This window comes from Berghia stephanieae, chromosome 3 (assembly GCF_034508935.2).
Source record: "Berghia stephanieae isolate SIO BIC M18660-M18661 chromosome 3, UCSD_Bste_1.3, whole genome shotgun sequence".
Classification (NCBI taxonomy): domain Eukaryota; kingdom Metazoa; phylum Mollusca; class Gastropoda; order Nudibranchia; family Aeolidiidae; genus Berghia; species Berghia stephanieae.
The window spans coordinates 31,132,590-31,152,690 of NC_088362.1; the positions used below are offsets into that span (position 1 = coordinate 31,132,590).

The following is a 20,101-nucleotide window of genomic DNA, read 5'->3' on the forward strand; positions in this document are numbered from 1 at the left end:
ACTGGTGACAGTTGTGGTATTGTTGTTGTTGTTCTTTTTTTTTTTTTAAATTGTTTTGTTGTTTTTTGGGGTTTTTTTTTTTTTTGTTTTTTTTTTATTGCTCCTATAATTTGTTACTTATTATAAGTGCCAATAATAAATGAAATAACTCATTTGCTAACTCATTTTCTTAATCTCTCTCTCTTTCTCTCTCTCTCTCTCTCTCTCTCTCTCTCTCTCTCTCTCTTCTCTCCTTCTCTTTGTCTCTCTCTCTATCTCTCTCTCTCTTTCTCTCTCTCTCTTTTCTCTCTATCTCTCTATCTCTCTCTCTCTCTTTCTCTCCCTCTCTATCTCTCTCCTTATCGATGTACTCATCTATATTATGGGGAAGGAGACTCGGTGCAACCCGGTTGAAACAAACTGTCGACACACTGGCAATGAAACAATTCTAATAAAAACATTTTATTTGACTAAAACTTCACCATCAACTATCGATAGATTATGGTATTTCACACCTTTTATAAAAAGACTTAAACATGATTCAACAGATATTATGTACTGTAAATGTTGCTGCTCGAAGCTCACAAAAAAATAAATAACAATGTGAAATTGAATGTAAGCTTCAATTTAATATCTAAATGAAAACAGATAATGTGGACGTTTCGGGTTTCCCCAATTAAAAAAAAAACAAACAAAACAGGATGAATGAAACGCTAAAGACGGATGAGATAATTTGTCGTCTGTAGTGTTTCATTAATCCTGTTTTATTGATTAAGGGGAAACCCGAAACGTCCACATTATCTGTTTTCGTTTATTAAATTGAAGCTTACATACATACATACAATTTCACATTGTTACAGACTTTCATGTAGCTAATTTCTAAAGATGGGTGAGGGGAGCAGGAACTTTTGTTGATAATAACAGAAAATGCAGTGAGTAGAAAAGTGCCAGAAGACTATAGAGAATAAAAATTTCGTGGCGATGGAGGCTCGAACCGTAGCCACCGTGATCACGATGGCTACGCTCTAACCCACGACCTTACTGATACGACAACTTCGCCTGACCGTGAAAGGGACACTAAACTGTCAACGTCATCCGCCATTTTCTAAAAGCTTGAGCTTTTATATAGCCTATAGCGCAATATCCACTGAACGTGCTCAAAGCGCTTTACAAAGGGTCCCTGGCCAACAGCAACACGTAACATGTAGAACGAGACTTGACCGCTATTACACTTTTTTTTCCCGATAGAGACAACGCTCTCAACGGCCAGGTAGCCGTTTTACACATGAGTACGTAGACAAAATGTGAGTAAAGAGCCTTTTCCAAGGATTCAACTATGCACCGAGCGAGGCTCGAACCCAAGACCTTCCGATCCGAAAGCGAGTGTCTTACCACAAGACCACATGGCCGCACAAAGGAAGTGTCAGGTTTTGTCAAGGGCCACTTTAATCGATAGAGCGATATCTGAAGCAAAATGTTCTACTTTAAACACACACACTTACACACACACACACAGACACACACACACTCACACACAAACACACACACAAAAAAAAAAACAACATACAAACATAAAAGAAAAAAAAAGTTAAAATAACATCAAATTATGTCATGTCAGGTCACGGCGTTTTTTGTTGACCAATTTTTCTCATGACTCTGTCGGGATTAATAATATCCTTTCTAACTCCCAACATAAATAAAGCACAAACACTGTAAAACAAAAACGACCTGGGTCATTATGTCATCATCCTTTGTAGGTGAGTTGTGGAACTAATTATTCTAAGACATTTTGTTCAACCCCCTCCCCCCTCCCCCCACCCCACCTTCAAAAACAGCACATGGGCCCGTGAGAAAATCTCCGATGGCAAAAGCTCATACTGCTCACCCGTCTTCTTTTCCCCCTGTGAGCGGTTATTCAAAAATAAAATAAAAATGCATACAAATCACAAGTAAAAATACATCATCAAGAACTTGACCTAGATTCCTTTACATCGCTCTCGTCACCGCGTCGGGTCGCACGCACACGCACACGTACGAGTCGCCGGCCGGCAAAAACTACGCGAGCATGAACACACACACACACACACACACACACACACACACACACACACACACACACACACCATACGAGCACACGGCACACACACACACACAAACTTGTGCTACCGTGTGAGGAGTGGGGAGGGAGGTCAGCTGCTGTCAGTTATCAACACAAAACAACCCCAGTTTCAGGTCATTCTGATCATCGGTAGCCTTGAAGAACACACTACCGTTCTGTAGTAATTTATATATATTATTGTGTTTTGGTGTTTTAAGTGCATTCTTCATATTTTTAGAACTTAAATTTCTGATCCATCACACTTGTTCAATCGTGCCTGTTTGATTTCTGTGCATAGACCTAGAATAGAGTCAAAAATTTCTGCAGACGGTACCTATCGAAATCCTAAATTATTATGATAATGTTGAAAGCCCTCAGTGAAGACCAGACTTCGGTTTGTGCTGTTTCAGGTAAGATTTGCTTTTTCTAAAATGTGCTGATTTTAAATTCCCTTCGTGCTCTTTAGGGGAACCCTTAATAAAGATACAGATCTACAAATCTGATTTCTTTGAGGAGGAAAAAAAATGAATAGAAAAGAATTATTTTTACCATTTAATTTCTCTCCGCCTTGTGGTAAGACGATAGAAAGATTCGTTTCATGCATACAATAACATAGACAGACGTTAGTTAAAGAGAACAGATATGTTGCAAATTGATAACAATAATATGTATTCAAAGAAAAATATTAACTGTCTTTTTAATTTCAAGTGATATAATATCACTATCATGGTTTATGAACTGAGTTTAAAATTAAAAATGAAATTTAACGTCACACGGCTTGCACTTGCAACACGTAGAGTTTTCTCTTCACAAACTCAGATTAAGTATAAGGTTGCCAGACCTGCAAATATGTGCACGTTGGCTTGGGAGCATTTTATGGTGATGTAGGCTCTAAGAATAAGAATCACACAAAAAATGGAAATGTCAAATTATAGAGCAGGCACTGGTGTGACAACAATCTGAAAAGGTGTGAGTGAACGAGTGTCAGACAAAACAGGATTGGTCTTATGGAACGATTCTCTTTTACTGCATGAATTACAGAGCGATAATCACAAAATACCAAAATACAATGCAATGAATTTTAGATGCATTATCCGTGAGGGTTCAACGTTACAATGTAACACACTTGATGAACAACTTCAGGTTGTTTTTTTTTTTAAGGGTGGGGTGGTTTGGGATTATTTTTTTTGTATTGGGGGGGGGGGGGGGGGGGGGGGGGGGGGGGGGGGTGGAGTTGGGTTGTTTTTTTTGGGGTTTTTTGTTTGTTTGTTTGTTTTGTTTTTTTTTGGGTTTTTTTTTTGGGGGGGGGGGGGGTTCTTTTCTTTTTTCTTTTCTTTTGACAGCACCTCTGTAAGTCCATTTATTTGCGGTAATTCAATATGTGATAGAAACATCAGAACTCCGAGAGTCACGATAAAATTTCTTTTTAGAAAAAGAAAAAAAAACCGAAAGAATAAAAATACATGGTTGATATGATTTCTTGTAATTGAAGTATGATAATGAGTACCTACCATGGAATAATAATACTGACTGGAAGCCAAAAGCTGAAGAATTGAGAAAGATTGTTGTCAAAAGATTGTGAGTATGCGTGTATGTATATGTGTATGTGTGTGTGTCTGTGTGTGTTGGGGTGGGGGGGGAGGGTTGGTTGTTTTTCACAAGCGGAAAGAACTAGTTATCGCATATTAAATAGACATATTTTGTTTCATTTAAAATTAAAAGTTTATGTCGCCCTTTACTCAATTTTCTATCAATTTATTTTATATTACCAACCGTTATTTTTTTCTCTCTCATTCCTTACCATGTTATACTGTAATAATATCATCTCTCTCTCTCTTTCGATCTCTCTCTCTCTCTCCTCTCTTCTCTCTCTCTCTCCTCCTCTCTCTCTCTTTCCCGTTCTCTCTCTCTCTCTCTCTCTCTCTCTCTCTCTCTCTCTCTCTCTCTCTCTCTCTCTCCCTCCACCATTTAATTTTATTGCCAACGGGCACCAATAACATTTGACAGAGTTATGTTTTAGCACAAGTTTATTTCATTTCAATTTCCTTTTAACCCTGAAGTCATTGAACATAATCCATACATTTACCGATTTGAAAATAAAGAAAGATAAGACCGCACTGACATTTTTTCAATCTGAAACTGCAAACACCCAATTAAATTCTTTCTACCTCAATTTAAAACATTTTATTTCCCTAACCTTTCTTTAAACTGTTCATTTAATCCGAATAATAAAAAAATGGGATATGTATTCCCCTTGCACTGTCTCCACAAATCTGTCACTCAGAAGAAAAAATTAATTATTGCTTGTCAAAGAATAATAGATCAAAGACGAAAGTGAAAGCTATCTTAATTCTTCTGTTTGCCTTTTATCGCTGTCAGTGAATACAGTTTATATTGCAGTATTAATTTTTATGTCATTGATTCTGAATCCAATCGGGCTTTTTATCATAATTTAATTATTGGATCCAAAAGAATACAGAGTTTGTTTACAAAGAAAGGTTACTTGGTGCCCCTTTTAACCGCAGTGTCAATGATCTTTAACTTTAGATTTTTTAAGTCGACGTAGAAACTCCTGATCTGCTAACTCCTACAAAACATTCGTTGGCCCCAACTTTAGAACCTGATTTAAGTATCTTTTATTATTTTGTGCCAACTCATAATATGTTATTGTTATGTGACCGACGTTTATATATATTTATATATATATATATCTAATATATTATATATATATCATATTCAGGTCTCGACATCCAACCTCTTATGCTATGCCTTTCTATTTACACCCTCCCCCCCCCCCCCCCTCCCTCTCTCTCTCTCTCTCTCTCTCTCACACACACACACACACACACACACATAAGGTACCCACACAGGAGTCCTTTCCATATAATGCACTTGCTGATATTACAATAGCACTCTTTGTTTAATCCAATTTTCTTACCACAAACTCAGTGCATAACCAAGTCAGTTGTTACATTATGCGGTTTACAAGGCAAGGCATGGGCAGGCCTTCTTCTTCTATCGCTACTCCCTGTTTTGATTTTGACACTGATTGCCTATCACAATAAATGACGTAAAGAAAATTGGAAATTGAAGGGGGAGAGCACTATGAGGAATGAAAAGAAAAGAAAGGATCTGGTGGTGTTGGCTATTCTTTTGGATAGGGCAGAGGATCGGAATTTATAATTATAGTGTTTGATTTGCGTGGATGCCACAGCAGCCGTCTAGCTGCAAACAAGCGGAACTGAATAATGGAAAAGTTAACTTATAGTTGTCAGGATTTGGTGTAACTCCACTTTCTCCCATGTCGATTATCCACGGTGTAGCAATGATTGATGATGAATAAACTCTCTCCTCTATCCTTAGAGACCTCGTTTTTGTTCAACGAGGCTCGCTCAGCGTTGTTAGAAAACGACGTAATTTAATGTGTACCCAGTACCCTTACAGACAGCATATTTTCTATTGTTTGGATGGCAATACCACTGATATTTTGGATCCCCTGACGCGATCAACATACAAATTAGTTGATAATAAAAATGTTATAATAACATTGTTGCATTTTTTCTAAATTGACACTGATTCAAAACAGGCTATGCACGAACCCCCCCCCCCCCCCCCCCCCTTTTTTTTTTTTTTTTTGTATCCTTGAGAGGCAGTCAGTCTGCTTGATTTTTTTTTTGTTTTGTTTTTAATGTCTATTTATTGTGGGGTTTTTTTTTTTTTTTTTTTTTTTTTTTTCTGGTGGCTTGGAACAAGTTATTCCCGAAATCTGACAGTGGGCGTTTTGACATCGGGGCTGGCAGAAGGTCTCACGTTTTCGTGACAGTGCTCACTCAGTGGGACGGTGGCTTATCGTCGTCTCGATACTATCATTATGCTGTTGTGGTCATCCAGTCGCTAAAACGTGATAATATCAGAGTTAAAATGACCATGGACTGTGAGATTTTAGTTTTTATCATTATATGAAGCGATATCCATCCTCCACAACTAAACATAAAATTAACAAAAGTTATTTTGTTTGTTTGTTTTTTTGTTTTTTTTTTTTTGTTTAACTGTATGTTCAGATGTTAACACATAAACTATACCGATACAATACCGTTTTGAGATGCCACTAGTGATTCAGTGAGTTACTGCGACATTTCGTGGCATTATCTGACTATTTTTAATAAAGCATATTTATATAGAATTAACCAAAGTTTTATAATATTTTTTTTTAAATTGCAAATACAGTTGTTAACACGTATAAACTATCCCGATGTGATACCGTTTTGATTCAATGAATTATCGCGACATTTCGTGACGTTGTCTATCGGAATGAGATTGGTCACGTGACACGATCTGCCAGATGGATTGACAATACATAATAAAACTACCCTTTTTGAGACTTGGGTCACTAATGATTCAATACGTTATCATGGCATTTGGCCAGTATTGTCCATTGGAATTGAGTGAGATTGGTCACGTGACACGATCGGCCACATGGATTGACAATACACATTGCCCTTTTTGAGACGATGGGTCACTAATGATTCAATACGTTATCATGGCATAATTTGGCCAGTATTGTCCGTTGGAATGGAATGAGTGAGATTGGTCACGTGACACGATCCGCCACAGGGATTGACACTGTAATCCCTGGCATTTATTTATATTTTTTAAATTCTCCCTCAAGTCTATGAGTTTTAGATTGACTTTCTAGCGACAGTTGGTTGGCATGTGGTTTTAATGCTTGTGTAGCCGGAACCCGCAACATGCTAGCTTTTATTCGTTTATGGATTTCGAACTTTACTATTTTAGAATCAACTCAATTTGTTTATTCAGTTTTCGAACTAATCTATAATTTTAGTATTAACTCAATGAATTCAGTTTTCGAACTTAACTATTTTAGAATTAACTCAACTTGTTAATTCCGTTTTCGAACTAGATCCAATCTATAATTTTAGAATTAACTCAATGAATTCAGTTTTCGAACTTAACTATTTTAGAATTAACTCAACTTGTTAATTCCGTTTTCGAACTAGATCCAATCTATAATTTTAGAATTAACTCAATGAATTCAGTTTTCGAACTTAACTAGATAGTCTATTTCAGAATTAACTCAATGACTTTAGTGGCTGACTGTATGTGACATAAAGAAGAATTTTATATGAATCAAATAAAAATGATAACTTGCATTTACTTCGTTAATAAACCTCATTGGCAAATTCTTGCTATGAAGCCTGTTTCCTGGGGTCGTCATGACACGGAAATTAACCAAAAAGATGTAGATCTTTTGGGGGTCCTACGCAATGCAGGCAGCCACCAATCCTCGAGGGTGGTTATGAGATGTGGGTTGGAGAGAGTGTATGGTTTTAAAAAATACATTTAGTTAGTTAGTGTGTGTGTGTGTGTGTGTGTGTGTGTGTGTGTTTGTGTGTTTGAATACGTGTAGCTTTTACAAGTCTTCACTGGTTGGACAATGTAATTCCAGTCCCTCAGCCCAGCAATTCATCGCTAAGTGAACCAAATTCACTGTACATAAACGGAGATAACAATATTTCGATTTAGTAACGCCCGGATGCCGCTGTCAAACGGGGATGTTACAAGTCTTACTTCACACTTCACACCTACTAAGGGGGACTGCGATGTCGTCGTATTATTACTATTATGACAGCATTCTGATGGTCTTGGTTTATTGACCAGTAGTTTTAGTAACGGTTGAGTTGTGTCTTATGAGGATGAGCCTCATATGACATCGGCCAATCAATCCGTTTGTTTGCATGTCACGACGGAGTGACGCGGAGATTAACTCAGGAGCTGCCTAACGGCCGGTGCGTTACATCAGTGGGGTCTAACTTCCTGTCCTTTATGTCCACGCTTTATGTGGGCAAGAACCCGAAACGGCAGAGCATCTAGTCGAAAGGTGTGTTGTGACGATGCTACCAGGCGGGTTCGCGACGGTGCACGAATGCGGACCGGACTTTGCTGATTGGGTCGATCGTCATAACATAATAGTGTGAACCATAAGAAGCAGCAGGAAGTTGAATGGAGCGTCCAGTTCTTCCCGGGGTTTGTCCACGGTTGACCAGATATGGGAAGATTATCGAATCTATGCTATGAATAAATGTGAAATCCGAGCTGTATTCGTAAGTAAATATTGTACTATGCTTCCCTTTCCCCGGAACTTGTGAATGAAAACAAAAACACAGAGATAAGGGAGGTAAATCCTTAGTAATGGAGTAGTTTTTTGGAGTCGTCTGATTTTACGTAACAACCAATAAGCTATGGGGTTGAGTCCCCTGGCAGGGTACTAGTTTGTTTGTTGGGGATTAGCAATGTTTGACATTTATTTTATTATCATTTATAGAGATTTGGGTTTGTAGTTTGATATTTTGGGTTTATGTGTGGGCCATTTGTCTTTGTATTGTTGTTGTTGGCGTGGAGCGGAGATAGGCGTTATCTAACTCTGATGATGTATCGTGTATTTTGTTTTTGTATTTAACGTGGTGCACTATATTGGGGTGGCGTCGGGATATTAAATGTTTATGTTTTATGGCGTGTCATGAAGTGACCTTGACTTACTGTCAAATTTATCTGTTTTGAATAGCGTCAGCTAATCGAATACATTTCTTTTTATAACGTAGTGCTCTATTTTCATTGATGTCAGAATTAACAAGAAGTAACGCTTCCGGTTTTATGAAATTAAATGTCATGAAATGACCATGACTAAAATTTGCATTTGTCGTCAAGGAATTAATTAGTCATTTATTAATCTCCACTTTGCAGCTCTCTATTATAATGTTCCTTGTGTACAAATATTGTGGTTGCGAATATCCCGGAATTCCGGGTTATTGGAATATCTCAAATTTGACAAGAGCTGCATTTCATTGACGAAACGCATTTTAAAAATATTTTTGCCAGAAAACGTTTAGTTCAAATATTAATCGATGAAAATAGTCTACAATTTGTCAAAAGGCCTTAAAACCGGGACTTATAAATATACAATCTCCACATTCAGACTGTTGAACAAGTAAAAAGTGTGTGTGTGTGTGGGGGGGGGGGGGGGGGAGGAATTAGGAAGTCGATCGATAGTAACATTATTTTTTTCTTGTCCAGAAATGTAAAACGAACACTATTTGGCATGCTAGGGAAGAAGGGTATTATCACTTATGACACGTTGATGACGCCACTTCCTTCCTGTCGAAGGAAAAAGCGGATCAATCTGCTGCTACAGTGCTTGACGCCTGCTGCTGCTAACCAGGGTGTAGCGTAATCAAACATGAAATTCCTGCTTTGTGTCGGTCAATTGAATACGAGTATATTGTTGTTCTTTGATAAGAAATGAAGTGATTGAGCCGTTGTTAGATGGTCTCGATCACAGATCCTATGGGTGTTCCTTACTCTGTGGTATCTATAGGGCAGTAAATAAATAAATGAAAATGAAAAACAATTTATTTATTTATTTACTTACTTATATCCTTTTTGATAGCACTAATATTAACAAATGTAATATATTCAAAATATAATAAGATATATATTTTTTAAACCACTAATTGACTCTCTTCTATCTCTCTCAATCCTATCTCTTATTCTTCTCTCATCAACACCAACATACTAACTACAACATCCCTCTCCTCTCTCTTCCTCCTCTCTTCTCTCTCTCTCTCTCTCTCTTCATTCATCTCCTTCTCTCCTGACCTTATTTTTGGTCACATTACGTCTTACACTCAACAGTGGATAAAAAAAAAAAAAAAAAAAAAAAAAAAATATATATATAATAATAATAATATTATTATAATTTATTTAATATATGCAGAAATAACAAAAAAAGATATGTTTCTATTTAATTTGGATTTGTTTCGACTCAGGGGTCAATACGACGACATCTACAATGCCAGCTAGTAAATGACAGTAAATTAAATATAAACATGTTGCCCACCGTTGTGTGGACAGACAGTCTAATTCAGACCTGCCTAGTACTACGAAAAATTCGTAGAAATACGAAATTTTGGCTCTAGCCAGCTACAGAACAATATTCGCTTCTTTGACTCAATAAATCTCGTTGAAAAGGAAAGTTTAGTTCCTTAGAACCTATATGCAGGACATTGATTGGAACATTTATGGATCATGCTGAGGGCAAATTATTTATTTCTTAAAAGCTATTTAAAGTGACTTTTTCTTATATCCTTGGAAACTACGAATTTTTGAAATTTCAAGTTGGCAGCTCTGCAAATGTAAACAGAGGGCGTAAAGAAAAAAAAAGAAAAAAAAAAAAAAAAGCAAAGAAAACTGAAAAGAAGATTAAATGGATGGGGAGGGGGCCAGGGCCGATGGTCGTGAGTGGTTGAAGGGGAAATGGGGTGGGGGGAGAGAGAGGCTGATCGAGTCACGGATGAGTGAACCGTCAAGGATGTTGTCACACATGGTTGAATGGTTTTACAAATTTTTTAGGGGTGAGGATTGCAATCCACAATCGGTTGTTGTATAGCGGTATCCATACTGCCGTTTCTCTCGCTGACAAACAATTTTTGCTGGAAAATAAGAAGTCCCATGTTTGAGAGTTTTGGACAGGGTTAGGGTGATTTTAATCGATCAGTATTTGAAGGACGACTTCTTTGGTCAATTTTATTAAACATGTTGTTTTGGGGGTTTTTAATTATTTTTTTTTAGTTTCTTTGTTTTTGTTTTGTTTTATTGATTATTTTATTTGTATTTCATGGCAGTATAGTTGATGTTGTCTTATTCTGACGACAAAATTCAGTTACAACAACAAGCCCACAAGGAATTGGGTTATCAGACCTGAAAATAAATGCACATCGGGTCTGACCAAACCAAAATGATTTTTAAAACAAAAACAAAAACAAAACAAAGATAAAACAATAAACAAAACAAAACCAAAAAAATACCCATAAAAGTAAAACAAACTACATTAATAAAAAAACAGAAAGAAAGAAAGAAATAAACAAGAAATTAAACGCAACATACCCCCCCCCCCCCCCCCCCCCCTTTCCCCCGAAAAAAAAAAGAAACATACAAAAATAAAAAAACACCCCAAATAAAAAACAAAAACAAACAACATAAACAACAACAAATAAGAAATGTTTTATCAGAACACGTTAGTGTTCAAAGTGTTGTCACTTCTCCCCCACCAGAGGCTTGCTATAACTACGATAGAAGTTTAGTACAGTACACACTGTACTACGCAGCTTATTTCGCAGGTCATCCCACCTTTGGTGATTGGGTGCGATTTATTTGGGTCATTGAGGGGGAGTTTAGAGGCCTGAATAGGAAGGACATTCTGTGCCCATTGACCACATGCTGTACTAGTCTTTGTGTTGGAAGACACGTGGGTGGGGATGCAGTTGGTGATAATTTGCCCTGTCAACTCTCGCTAAAACCAAAAATTAAATCGCCTTATTTTTTTCGACTAGAAATGAAATGTCAACGCTCCAGGCTTCTTTCTTTATGATTTTTAGGTACGTAGCTAACATTATGGCCACCAAGTTTAAAATTAAAAATAAATAATTTTAAAAGATTAAAATCTTAAATTTTTCTCTTCTATTTGGTCACTTCTATAGACTTTTTTAAGACCGTATTGAAGTTTTCTTACTTCAATAAGTACCCCCCCCCCCCCCACACACACACACACACATACACATACACTTCGCGAAGTCCCAGGTTTGAGAATGTTTGCCAAGATGAGGGACATTTAAATCGATTGATATTTGAAGGACGAGTTTTCTGGCCAAGTTTTTAAGTTGTTTTTTTTCCAGATTACGGCAGGATAGACCTTATAACTACTTTAGAAAATTACCAATTTGCCTTCAATACGTTAAGATAATGCTTTAAACTCCGTTATCTAACCAGATATTAGTTTTCAAAATGTTTTATTGAATTAAAACTATCTTTATTTAGTTCTTTGGTTAGAACCGAAAATTCGTATTATTACGAAATTTCCTGGTAGTAGTAGTAGCCTAGAAATAGGGTAGTAGTCAGGTCTTGGTAGGGGAGCTAACCCGCCGGTGCTAATAACCTCCCATCTCCCGATATAATTTAGGGCGATTTGGGTGTCTTCCAGTTTGATGACACTAAGTGCCATTAGAGTCTTATCGAGATTTGGGTAATGTTGGGTGCTGAGCAGCAGAGAGCCCGTGGGAGATTAACGGTAATCTGTGGGTGTGGATTGGTTGGCCAGTATGATATGTGAGCCATCGGGTCAACCTGGTGTTAAATCGGTGTGGAGCAGATCATAGCCATCGTAAACTTATAGCCTGACACTGACCAAAAAAAATGACGTCAAAAGACAAATCTGTGACCACAAAAGAAAACAAATTGTGAGTTGTATTCAACAGTTCAACCAATAGATAGTATGCGCTTGGCTAAGAAGCTCATAACATTGCCATCCGGAAGTATAACGGACCAACACACAAAACTGTGTGTATCCATGGACGTTTATAGTCGGGTGAATACAGTTCAGTGAGAATTACTCATAAACGCGGATGGCAAAAAAAACAATAACAAAGACCTGAGTGACGTCATCTTCGAAATATCTATAGAATCATTTATTTCCTTGGGCGCTACTAAAGACAACTCACTAGACGGTGCACTAATCTATAAATTACGTCAAAAGGCAAGTCTTAGTGTCAGGCTTTAAGTTAACGACGGCAACGAGCTGAGACCCAAAAGTGAATTTGATTTAGTTAAAATTATCAGAAACTTGAAAACAATGTTGGATTCCTTCAATTTTATGAGAATATATTTATTCTATTCAGTGAAATATATGAACTTAACGAAAGGGTAATACTTTTGACTATAGAATAAACGATTTTGACGTCACTCAGCTCTTTGTTAATGCTTTTTTTTCCAGCCATTTTTATAAGTAGTTATCACTAAATTGTATTAATAAGACTATAGACGTCTAAGATTACACAGAGTGGTGGATAGCTCATACAATAGAGTCACGCTCTCTCCGACCAGGCGGAGTTGTACCAGTAAGGTCGCGGGTTCGAGCCCCCATCTCCGCCGCGAAATTGTTATTCTCTTTTGTTTTCTAACACTCTCCTACTCATTGCATTTCTTAAGATTTTTACACATGATAGCTTTGTGTGTTGGTATGGTACGTTATATCTGGTTGGCGGATGTTGTGAGTTTTAAAAGAAAATACACGCATAGCATAGCATCAACAAAGTCAAATTTAAGCATCAATGCTACTCAGATTTAATACTGAGTTGAGGCGACGGGTCACATTTATTGATTTTACCTGACATGTCAGAGTGCTCCCGTCAAGGCCAGTAGGCGGAGTTTATCAGCCCATGTCAGTCTAGCTGTGTGGCGATTTTAGCTTGTAAAATTTAATGAAAAAGTCATCCGTTTTTTATTTGCATTCTATATGGATTTACTTCCATGTTAAGCATGGGTTAAGTATTAATGCTGTCCCTTTAGGTATAATTCTCACAACACCCACCGGCCGGATGTAAGGTCCAACGCACAAAAGTATGTGTAACCTTAAACGTTTCCTTCTTCTTCTTCTTCTTCTTCTTCTTCTTCTTCTTCTTCTTCTTCTTCTTCTTCTTCTTCTTCTTCTTCTTCTTCTTCTTCTTCTTCTTCTTCTTCTTCTTCTTCTTCTTCTTCTTCTCTTTCTTCTTCTTCTTCTTCTTCTTCTTCTTCTTCTTCTTCTTCTTCTTCTTCTCTTCTTCTTCTTCTTCTTCTTCTTCTTCTTCTTCTTCTTCTTTTCTTCTTCTTCTTCTTCTTCTTCTTCTTCTCTTCTTCTTCTTCTTCTTCTTCTTCTTCTTCTTCTTCTTCTTCTTCTTCTTCTTCTTTCTTCTTCTTCTTCTTCTTCTTCTTCTTCTTCTTCTTCTTCTTCTTCTTCTTCTTCTTCTTCTTCTTCTTCTTCTTCTTCTTCTTCTTCTTCTCTTCTTCTTCTTCTTTCTTCTTCTTCTTCTTCTTCTTCTTCTTCTTCTTCTTCTTCTTCTTCTTCTTCTTCTTCTTCTTCTTCCTTCATTATCTTCCTCTCTTTTCTTCTTCTTTCTTTTCTTCTTCTTATTCTCTTCTTCTTCTTCTTGTTTCTTCCCTTTTTCTTCTTCATTCTTCTTCCTTTTCTTCTTCTTCTTCTTCTTCTTCTTCTTCTTCTTCTTCTTCTTCTTCTTCTTCTTCTTCTTCTTCTTCTTCTTCTTCTTCTTCTTCTTCTTCTTCTTCTTCTTCTTCTTCTTTGTTCTTTGTTACCAAGTCCGTTGACGACTGCGCACGACTATATTAATCTAACTCTATCTCTATATGCCTAATTATGAACACACTCTTTCCAGAATCCAAAACAAAGTCGAAATTGATACACACTCGGCCCTTTGTTCAGCTACTAGCTGAGGCAAGCAAGAGGCCCCTGTCGGATGACAGGATGAATGAAAGCATCAACAGGTGGTGGTGGTCGTGGTATCGTGCTGATGGCAACAGCAGTTGGTTTTGGGTAATTTTGTACTATTTCGTGAGATTGTGTTTTTCCGATCCGAGGCTCTTTCCGTCGCCCGTCGCCCCCCCTCTTCCTCTTTCCCTTCTTCCTTCCCCCAACCACTTCCATCTCACAACCTTCCTACCTCCTCCTCCTCCTCCTAGTCCTCCTCCTCCTCCCCTCTTCTTCTTCTTCTTCTTCTTCTTCTTCTTCTTCTTCTTCTTCTTCTTCTTCTTCTTCTTCTTCTTCTTCTTCTTCTTCTTCTTCTTCTTCTTCTTTTTCTTTTTACCCCTCCTCCTCCTCCACCACCACCACCACCATCACCACCACCTCCTCTCCTTCTTCTTTTTCAATAATTGTCACAAGCATACGTCCTGCTCAGTAAACTATCAAACAAACAAAAATGATATGAGGGCTAAAAATAAATAAATAAATAAATAAATAAAATACAAAAAGGAAACAGACACTCATTCTTGACCCAAAACAGCTGACCAGCGACCCAGTGCCCTGCTGGTTAGTTCTTTACGCCCCCTCCCCCCAACCCCCGCTCCCTACCTACTAATATTTCCCCACGCTCACCCTCTCTTTTTCTTTTCTTTTTTGATTAAAAACATTTTTAGGTAGTGTTCTTTTTCTCCATCTTTTAAAAGTCGATCCTTCCGAAACTTCCTTTTCTTTGTAACCATAACGGTCCCCTCATTGTGTGAGTCCGCTCGGGGTGGAGGTGTCACCCCTCCCTTCGTTTTGTAATAATCCATCGTTAAAAATCAGGCAGACGGAAAAGGGGGGGGGGGGGGGGGGTTGAAGTGTTTGTTGATGGCCTGTGTGAGTAAAACCAGCTGTTGCTTCTCGCTCTCTTTATTTTTCTGTTCTTTTCTTTTCTTTATTTTTATCTTTTAAAAGCCGTTTCTTATAATTTCGTTGTTTTGCTTGTTGCATTATTGGGGTTTTAAGCTTTAATTTAATCCGCTAATATATTATTAATATTAATATTATTATTTCCGACTTTTTCTTTCTTTTTGTTTCATTTGTTAATCCATTTTACTTTTTAATTTGCCAAGGAATAAGGAATCACGCACAATCAATTTAATCCTTTCACTCGTTGTTGACACATTTGTGCTTACTTAATTCTTGTTCTTGCCCCTTTTAAAAAGTACTTTTCTATTTTTCGTTTCTTTTAAAAAGTTGGAGTTTTAAAAAAAATGCTTTGCTCCTCCCTCTCACCTCCCATTCCCTTTCAATCCATATTTCACTTGCCGTAGATAACACACAAGCTGTCAGCAGAGCGCAAAGCGTTATTGTTGACACCTAGAAAATCAGTAAATGCCAAGCAAGGGACATAATCAAATAATAATTTATAACCATAATATGTCAAACATGAGGCGCGAGGTATCGCAAAGAGGCTTTACTCTCGAAGCAGCTGAGACTAAGAGTACAATTCTGTCGTTTTCTGATAAAATACTTTTTTTAAAAAAATTGGCCAGAAACCCCCTCCTTCAAATATCGATCGATTTTAATGACCTTCATTTTGTCAACAATAACAATAACAACAACAACAACAAAAACAAAAAAAGAAAAAAACCTCAAACCTTGGACAATAATTTGATAATTTGAGATAGGGTTGGGTGGGGTGGAAGGTGGGGGGGGGGGGGGGATGGACAAAATGAGGGTCCTTTAAATCGATCGACATTCGAAGGATATAGTTACAGCAGAATTCGCGAACGTTCCCGGCGTTTATTATTGTTCGTCTGGCGTTTTTTTTTTTTTTTTTTTGTTGTAGATTATGTCTATGAAGTTGAATTATTATTATGCAAATCCCCAGACGAGCAAATGTCATTATGTAACATATGTTGCGCTTAGTTGTCTTCTCCGAGCCGCAATCTTAGGATAAATATTATTTTATCGTAACGCGTCTGCCTGTCTAGATTTATAGTTAATAGACTGGGTGACCTAAAACGCGTCTCAAACACTGTTGATCGACGTGCACTTATTTGCAGGTCTGACGGTAACTCAATTCTTTATGGGCTCATTGTTGAAATGGAAATATATAAAAAAATTTAAAAAATGACGCAAATTATTGTCCATTACAACAATGTTAAACTAGTCCCATAAGGATGTTCGGATGTCTGACCTGCATATGTGTACACGTCGCTGTTGACCGAATCTCATGGAAATCTCTCACCGTACTTAGGTGTAAACTGAGTACCTGGCCGTTAACAGCGTTGTCTCTTTCGGAAAGAAATTGTAATATCGCCTAAAAGGACCCCTCCTGCCTTGTAAAGCGTTTTGAGCACGTTTAGTGGATATTGCTCTATATACAAGCTCAATTTTAAAATTATTTTTATTTTAATGGACAATATTTTGCGACATTTTTTGAGATTTCTATTTCAACAATGAGCACATAATGAATTGGGTTTTCAGACCTGCAGATAAATGCAGGTCAAAATCTATTTTTAGCAAAACTGGATACGTGAGGGACAAAAAGATTGAATTGCCACGGGATTTTTTTTTTTTCTTTAGGGAGGGGGGGGGGGGGGTACTTTTTTTCGTATTTAAAAATAAATAAATTTTCAGAGACTTATAATAGGGACGCCTCCTTATATAGTTTTGCTATTACGCTTTACATGGTACAGTCGCCCCCCCCCCCCCCCCCCCCCCCCCCCAACCCATCAGATCCGAAAAGGGGAATAATAAATTGTTACAACATTGATTTATTTGCCAGCAGGTTTTCGTGTAATCACAATGTCGTCTTTGGTGCACGTCAATATAATATTATTGCAGACGCCGCGCCGTGTCTCGGGCGGGGTGAGTAAACAGACTTACTCGAGGTGTCGTGGTGCGGTTTCTCTTTCGTCTTTTTGAAAGGGTATTCTTCTATGTACACCGTCAGCGACATCTATAAATAGAGCTCCAGTACATATTAGTATACATAGAATAGATGGTGAGCGATGGCGCGGTAAGTTACACAACATTAGGCTGTAAACATGTCAATGTAGAGCAACTTTGCTGATTTTTTGTCTTGGAGAAGGTCGAAGAGGTGCAATTTTTTTCTAAAATATTTTTCGTAAAATTTTGTATAGAAAGGGAGATAATGTAATCTGCACGCGAATGTAAGTGTAAGTGTATGAAATAGAGATGGATCTATATATATATATATATATATATATAAATATATATAATATATTATATATAATATATAATAGGAGAGAGAGAGAGAGAGAGAGAAGGGGGTGGGGGTGGGGGGGAAAGATGGGAGGTGTGATAAAGTAAGCGGGAGACGGAGGAAGGAAGGGGGCAAGGGAGATAAGCGGAAAGAAAATTAGATATAGCTACCCATATGACATATTGATACATATATACAATCACGGTTTAGCATCTACGAGAAAACCATCTCTCTGTAATACTGTTTACAGGCGGCGGGTCACATTTTTTTCATTTTTACAATTGAATGCGGTGAGATAATGTGAGTAAAGAACCTTTTGCAAGGGCTCAACTCTCCTCCACTTCAGCGATACTTGAACCAGGGAATTGTAAGTTAGAGCTGCAATGATATTGTATTGCTTTGTAGACGTACCTTTTGATTTATTTTTTTCAAAAATCCTCCATGCACCTTTTGATATTAATTTCTATAACAAATTCCTTTTTTTTCTCTTTCTTTTACAGATAACTTTAAACACAACATGGAACCTACGACTACTTCAATTCTATCGAAAAAGCATCTCCACAACCCACTAAAACGCTTGCCTCCTGCAGTTACCAACAAATCATTCTGCAAAGACGTTCGGCTTCCTACGAAAAGCGAGAAGATGCTCTACTCCACCAAATACAACGATAACATCAGTAATCAACTTGATGAACTCGAAGCCCCTTTACTACTAAACTCCCAACGTGTCATGCTAAGTCTCGCCAAATCTCGAGCGGAAGCGGAAGCTGCCTCTTTTCAAAGCAACCTTTTCCAAGCGGGCTTCCAAGACTGTGCGTCCGAGGTCATCCGGTTCCTGATGGAGCAAGAAAACATGGACGACGGTAACCCGTTGATTCAGGGACTTCAGACTCATCTACACAAAATGAGCAACACCATCTGTAATGAGAACATCGCTGATTTAGATTTCAACGATCGATCCTGCTACCCATCTCCACTCAATGATAATAATAATATTATTTATCCGACGCCGCCCTGTATATCCAAAGACCACAGTAGCGATCTGACATTTCAAGTTAACTTATCTCCCTCTAAAAATACTCATAATTTATTAAAACCATCATCAAAAGTCCCGGCGTCATCAGTATCGCTGACATCATCGCCTCAAAATGCTTTGCCTGACAATGCGCAAGAATCTACATTGAAAAGGAAATGCTCGTCGTTGAATTATGATTTCGAACTTTTAGATTGTCCATCGAAAAGAATGTGTCATAACAATTTCCAAATGTTACACGAACGTATGGTAACAAAATCAGACGCGCAGTGCTTAGGGGAATCAGAATTATTATCTCGTCTACCTCAACCTGTCGGACAATCGTCTCCTGTGCCATCATCATCATCATCATCATCATCATCATCATCATCATCAATAAATTATAACTATAACACAATCTCGTCTTTATTCTCCCCTGTCCCTTCGGTGACGTCTTCGTTACCAACAGCGATACCATCATCATCATCATCATCATCATCATCATCATCATCATCGTCATCATCCATCCTAGAACTCCAAGCCCACGTCCTCCCAGGAATCGATACCAACTCCCTGGCCTCGGGCAACTTCGCCGACATTCTACTCGCCGTCGAGTCCTGTCAATCTCACGAGAACCCCCGAGTCCGAGAATTGGCCGACACGATTATTAACCTTATTCACAATGACGATGAAGACGATGACGAATACGACGAGGAAGAAGAAGCTGGTGATGATGGTGATGATGATAAAGACAGTAACGATGAAAACCTTGTAAGAAACCATCCTGATGAAATTGATAGTAGTAGTACGAGCGGTGATGGGAATACTAACACTACTGGTTCTTCCGCAGCTCATGAGGACAGCGGTATTGATCTTGGAGATGATTGGTGTAACCCAGCAGATATGATTGAATGTTGAGGATTATCTAATTATCTTCGTCATCATCATCATCATCATCATCATCATCATCATCATCATCATCATCATCATCATCATCATCATCATCATCATCATCATCGTCGTCGTCGTCGTCGTCATCATCATCATCGTCGTCGTCATTATCACCATTATAATCATCATCATCATCGTCATCATTATCATTATCTGCATCATCATGACCACCACCATCATCGTCATCATCATCATCATCATGGCCACCACCGCCACCATCATCATCATCATCATCATCATCATCATCATCATCATCATGACCACCACCATCATCGTCATAATCATCATCATCGATCTAGAAGATTCAAGGAAGCCAGCTGACATGATAAATGTTGAAAATCATCCTGTCTCCTGAGAGAGAGAGAGAGAGAGAGAGAGAGAGAGAGAGAGAGAGAGAGAGAGAGAGAGAGAGAGAGAGAGAGAGAGGGATGATTTTGATATTAACAAATTATGTGACCCACCACTTTAAATCGGTAAAAA

The 20,101-nt window shown here is 37.9% G+C and overlaps 1 protein-coding gene across 2 annotated transcripts in view; it reads left to right on the forward strand.

Annotated features, from left to right (window-relative positions):
- LOC144967516 (uncharacterized) overlaps nt 1-19,665 on the forward strand; it is a 20,115-nt gene extending 450 nt beyond the window's left edge. Inside the window, exons 1-2 of one of the 2 annotated variants that reach the window (XM_078904891.1) lie at nt 2,163-2,487; nt 18,159-19,665. In XM_078904891.1, the coding sequence (XP_078761017.1) occupies nt 2,433-2,487; nt 18,159-19,588 (1,485 nt within the window). In that variant the 5' untranslated portion in view covers nt 2,163-2,432 and the 3' untranslated portion in view covers nt 19,589-19,665. Of the gene's footprint in view, nt 1-2,162; nt 2,488-18,158 lie in introns of those variants that run through there. The other variant, XM_078904892.1, reaches the window with a different exon arrangement.
- Nucleotides 19,666-20,101: the final 436 nt, after the last annotated feature.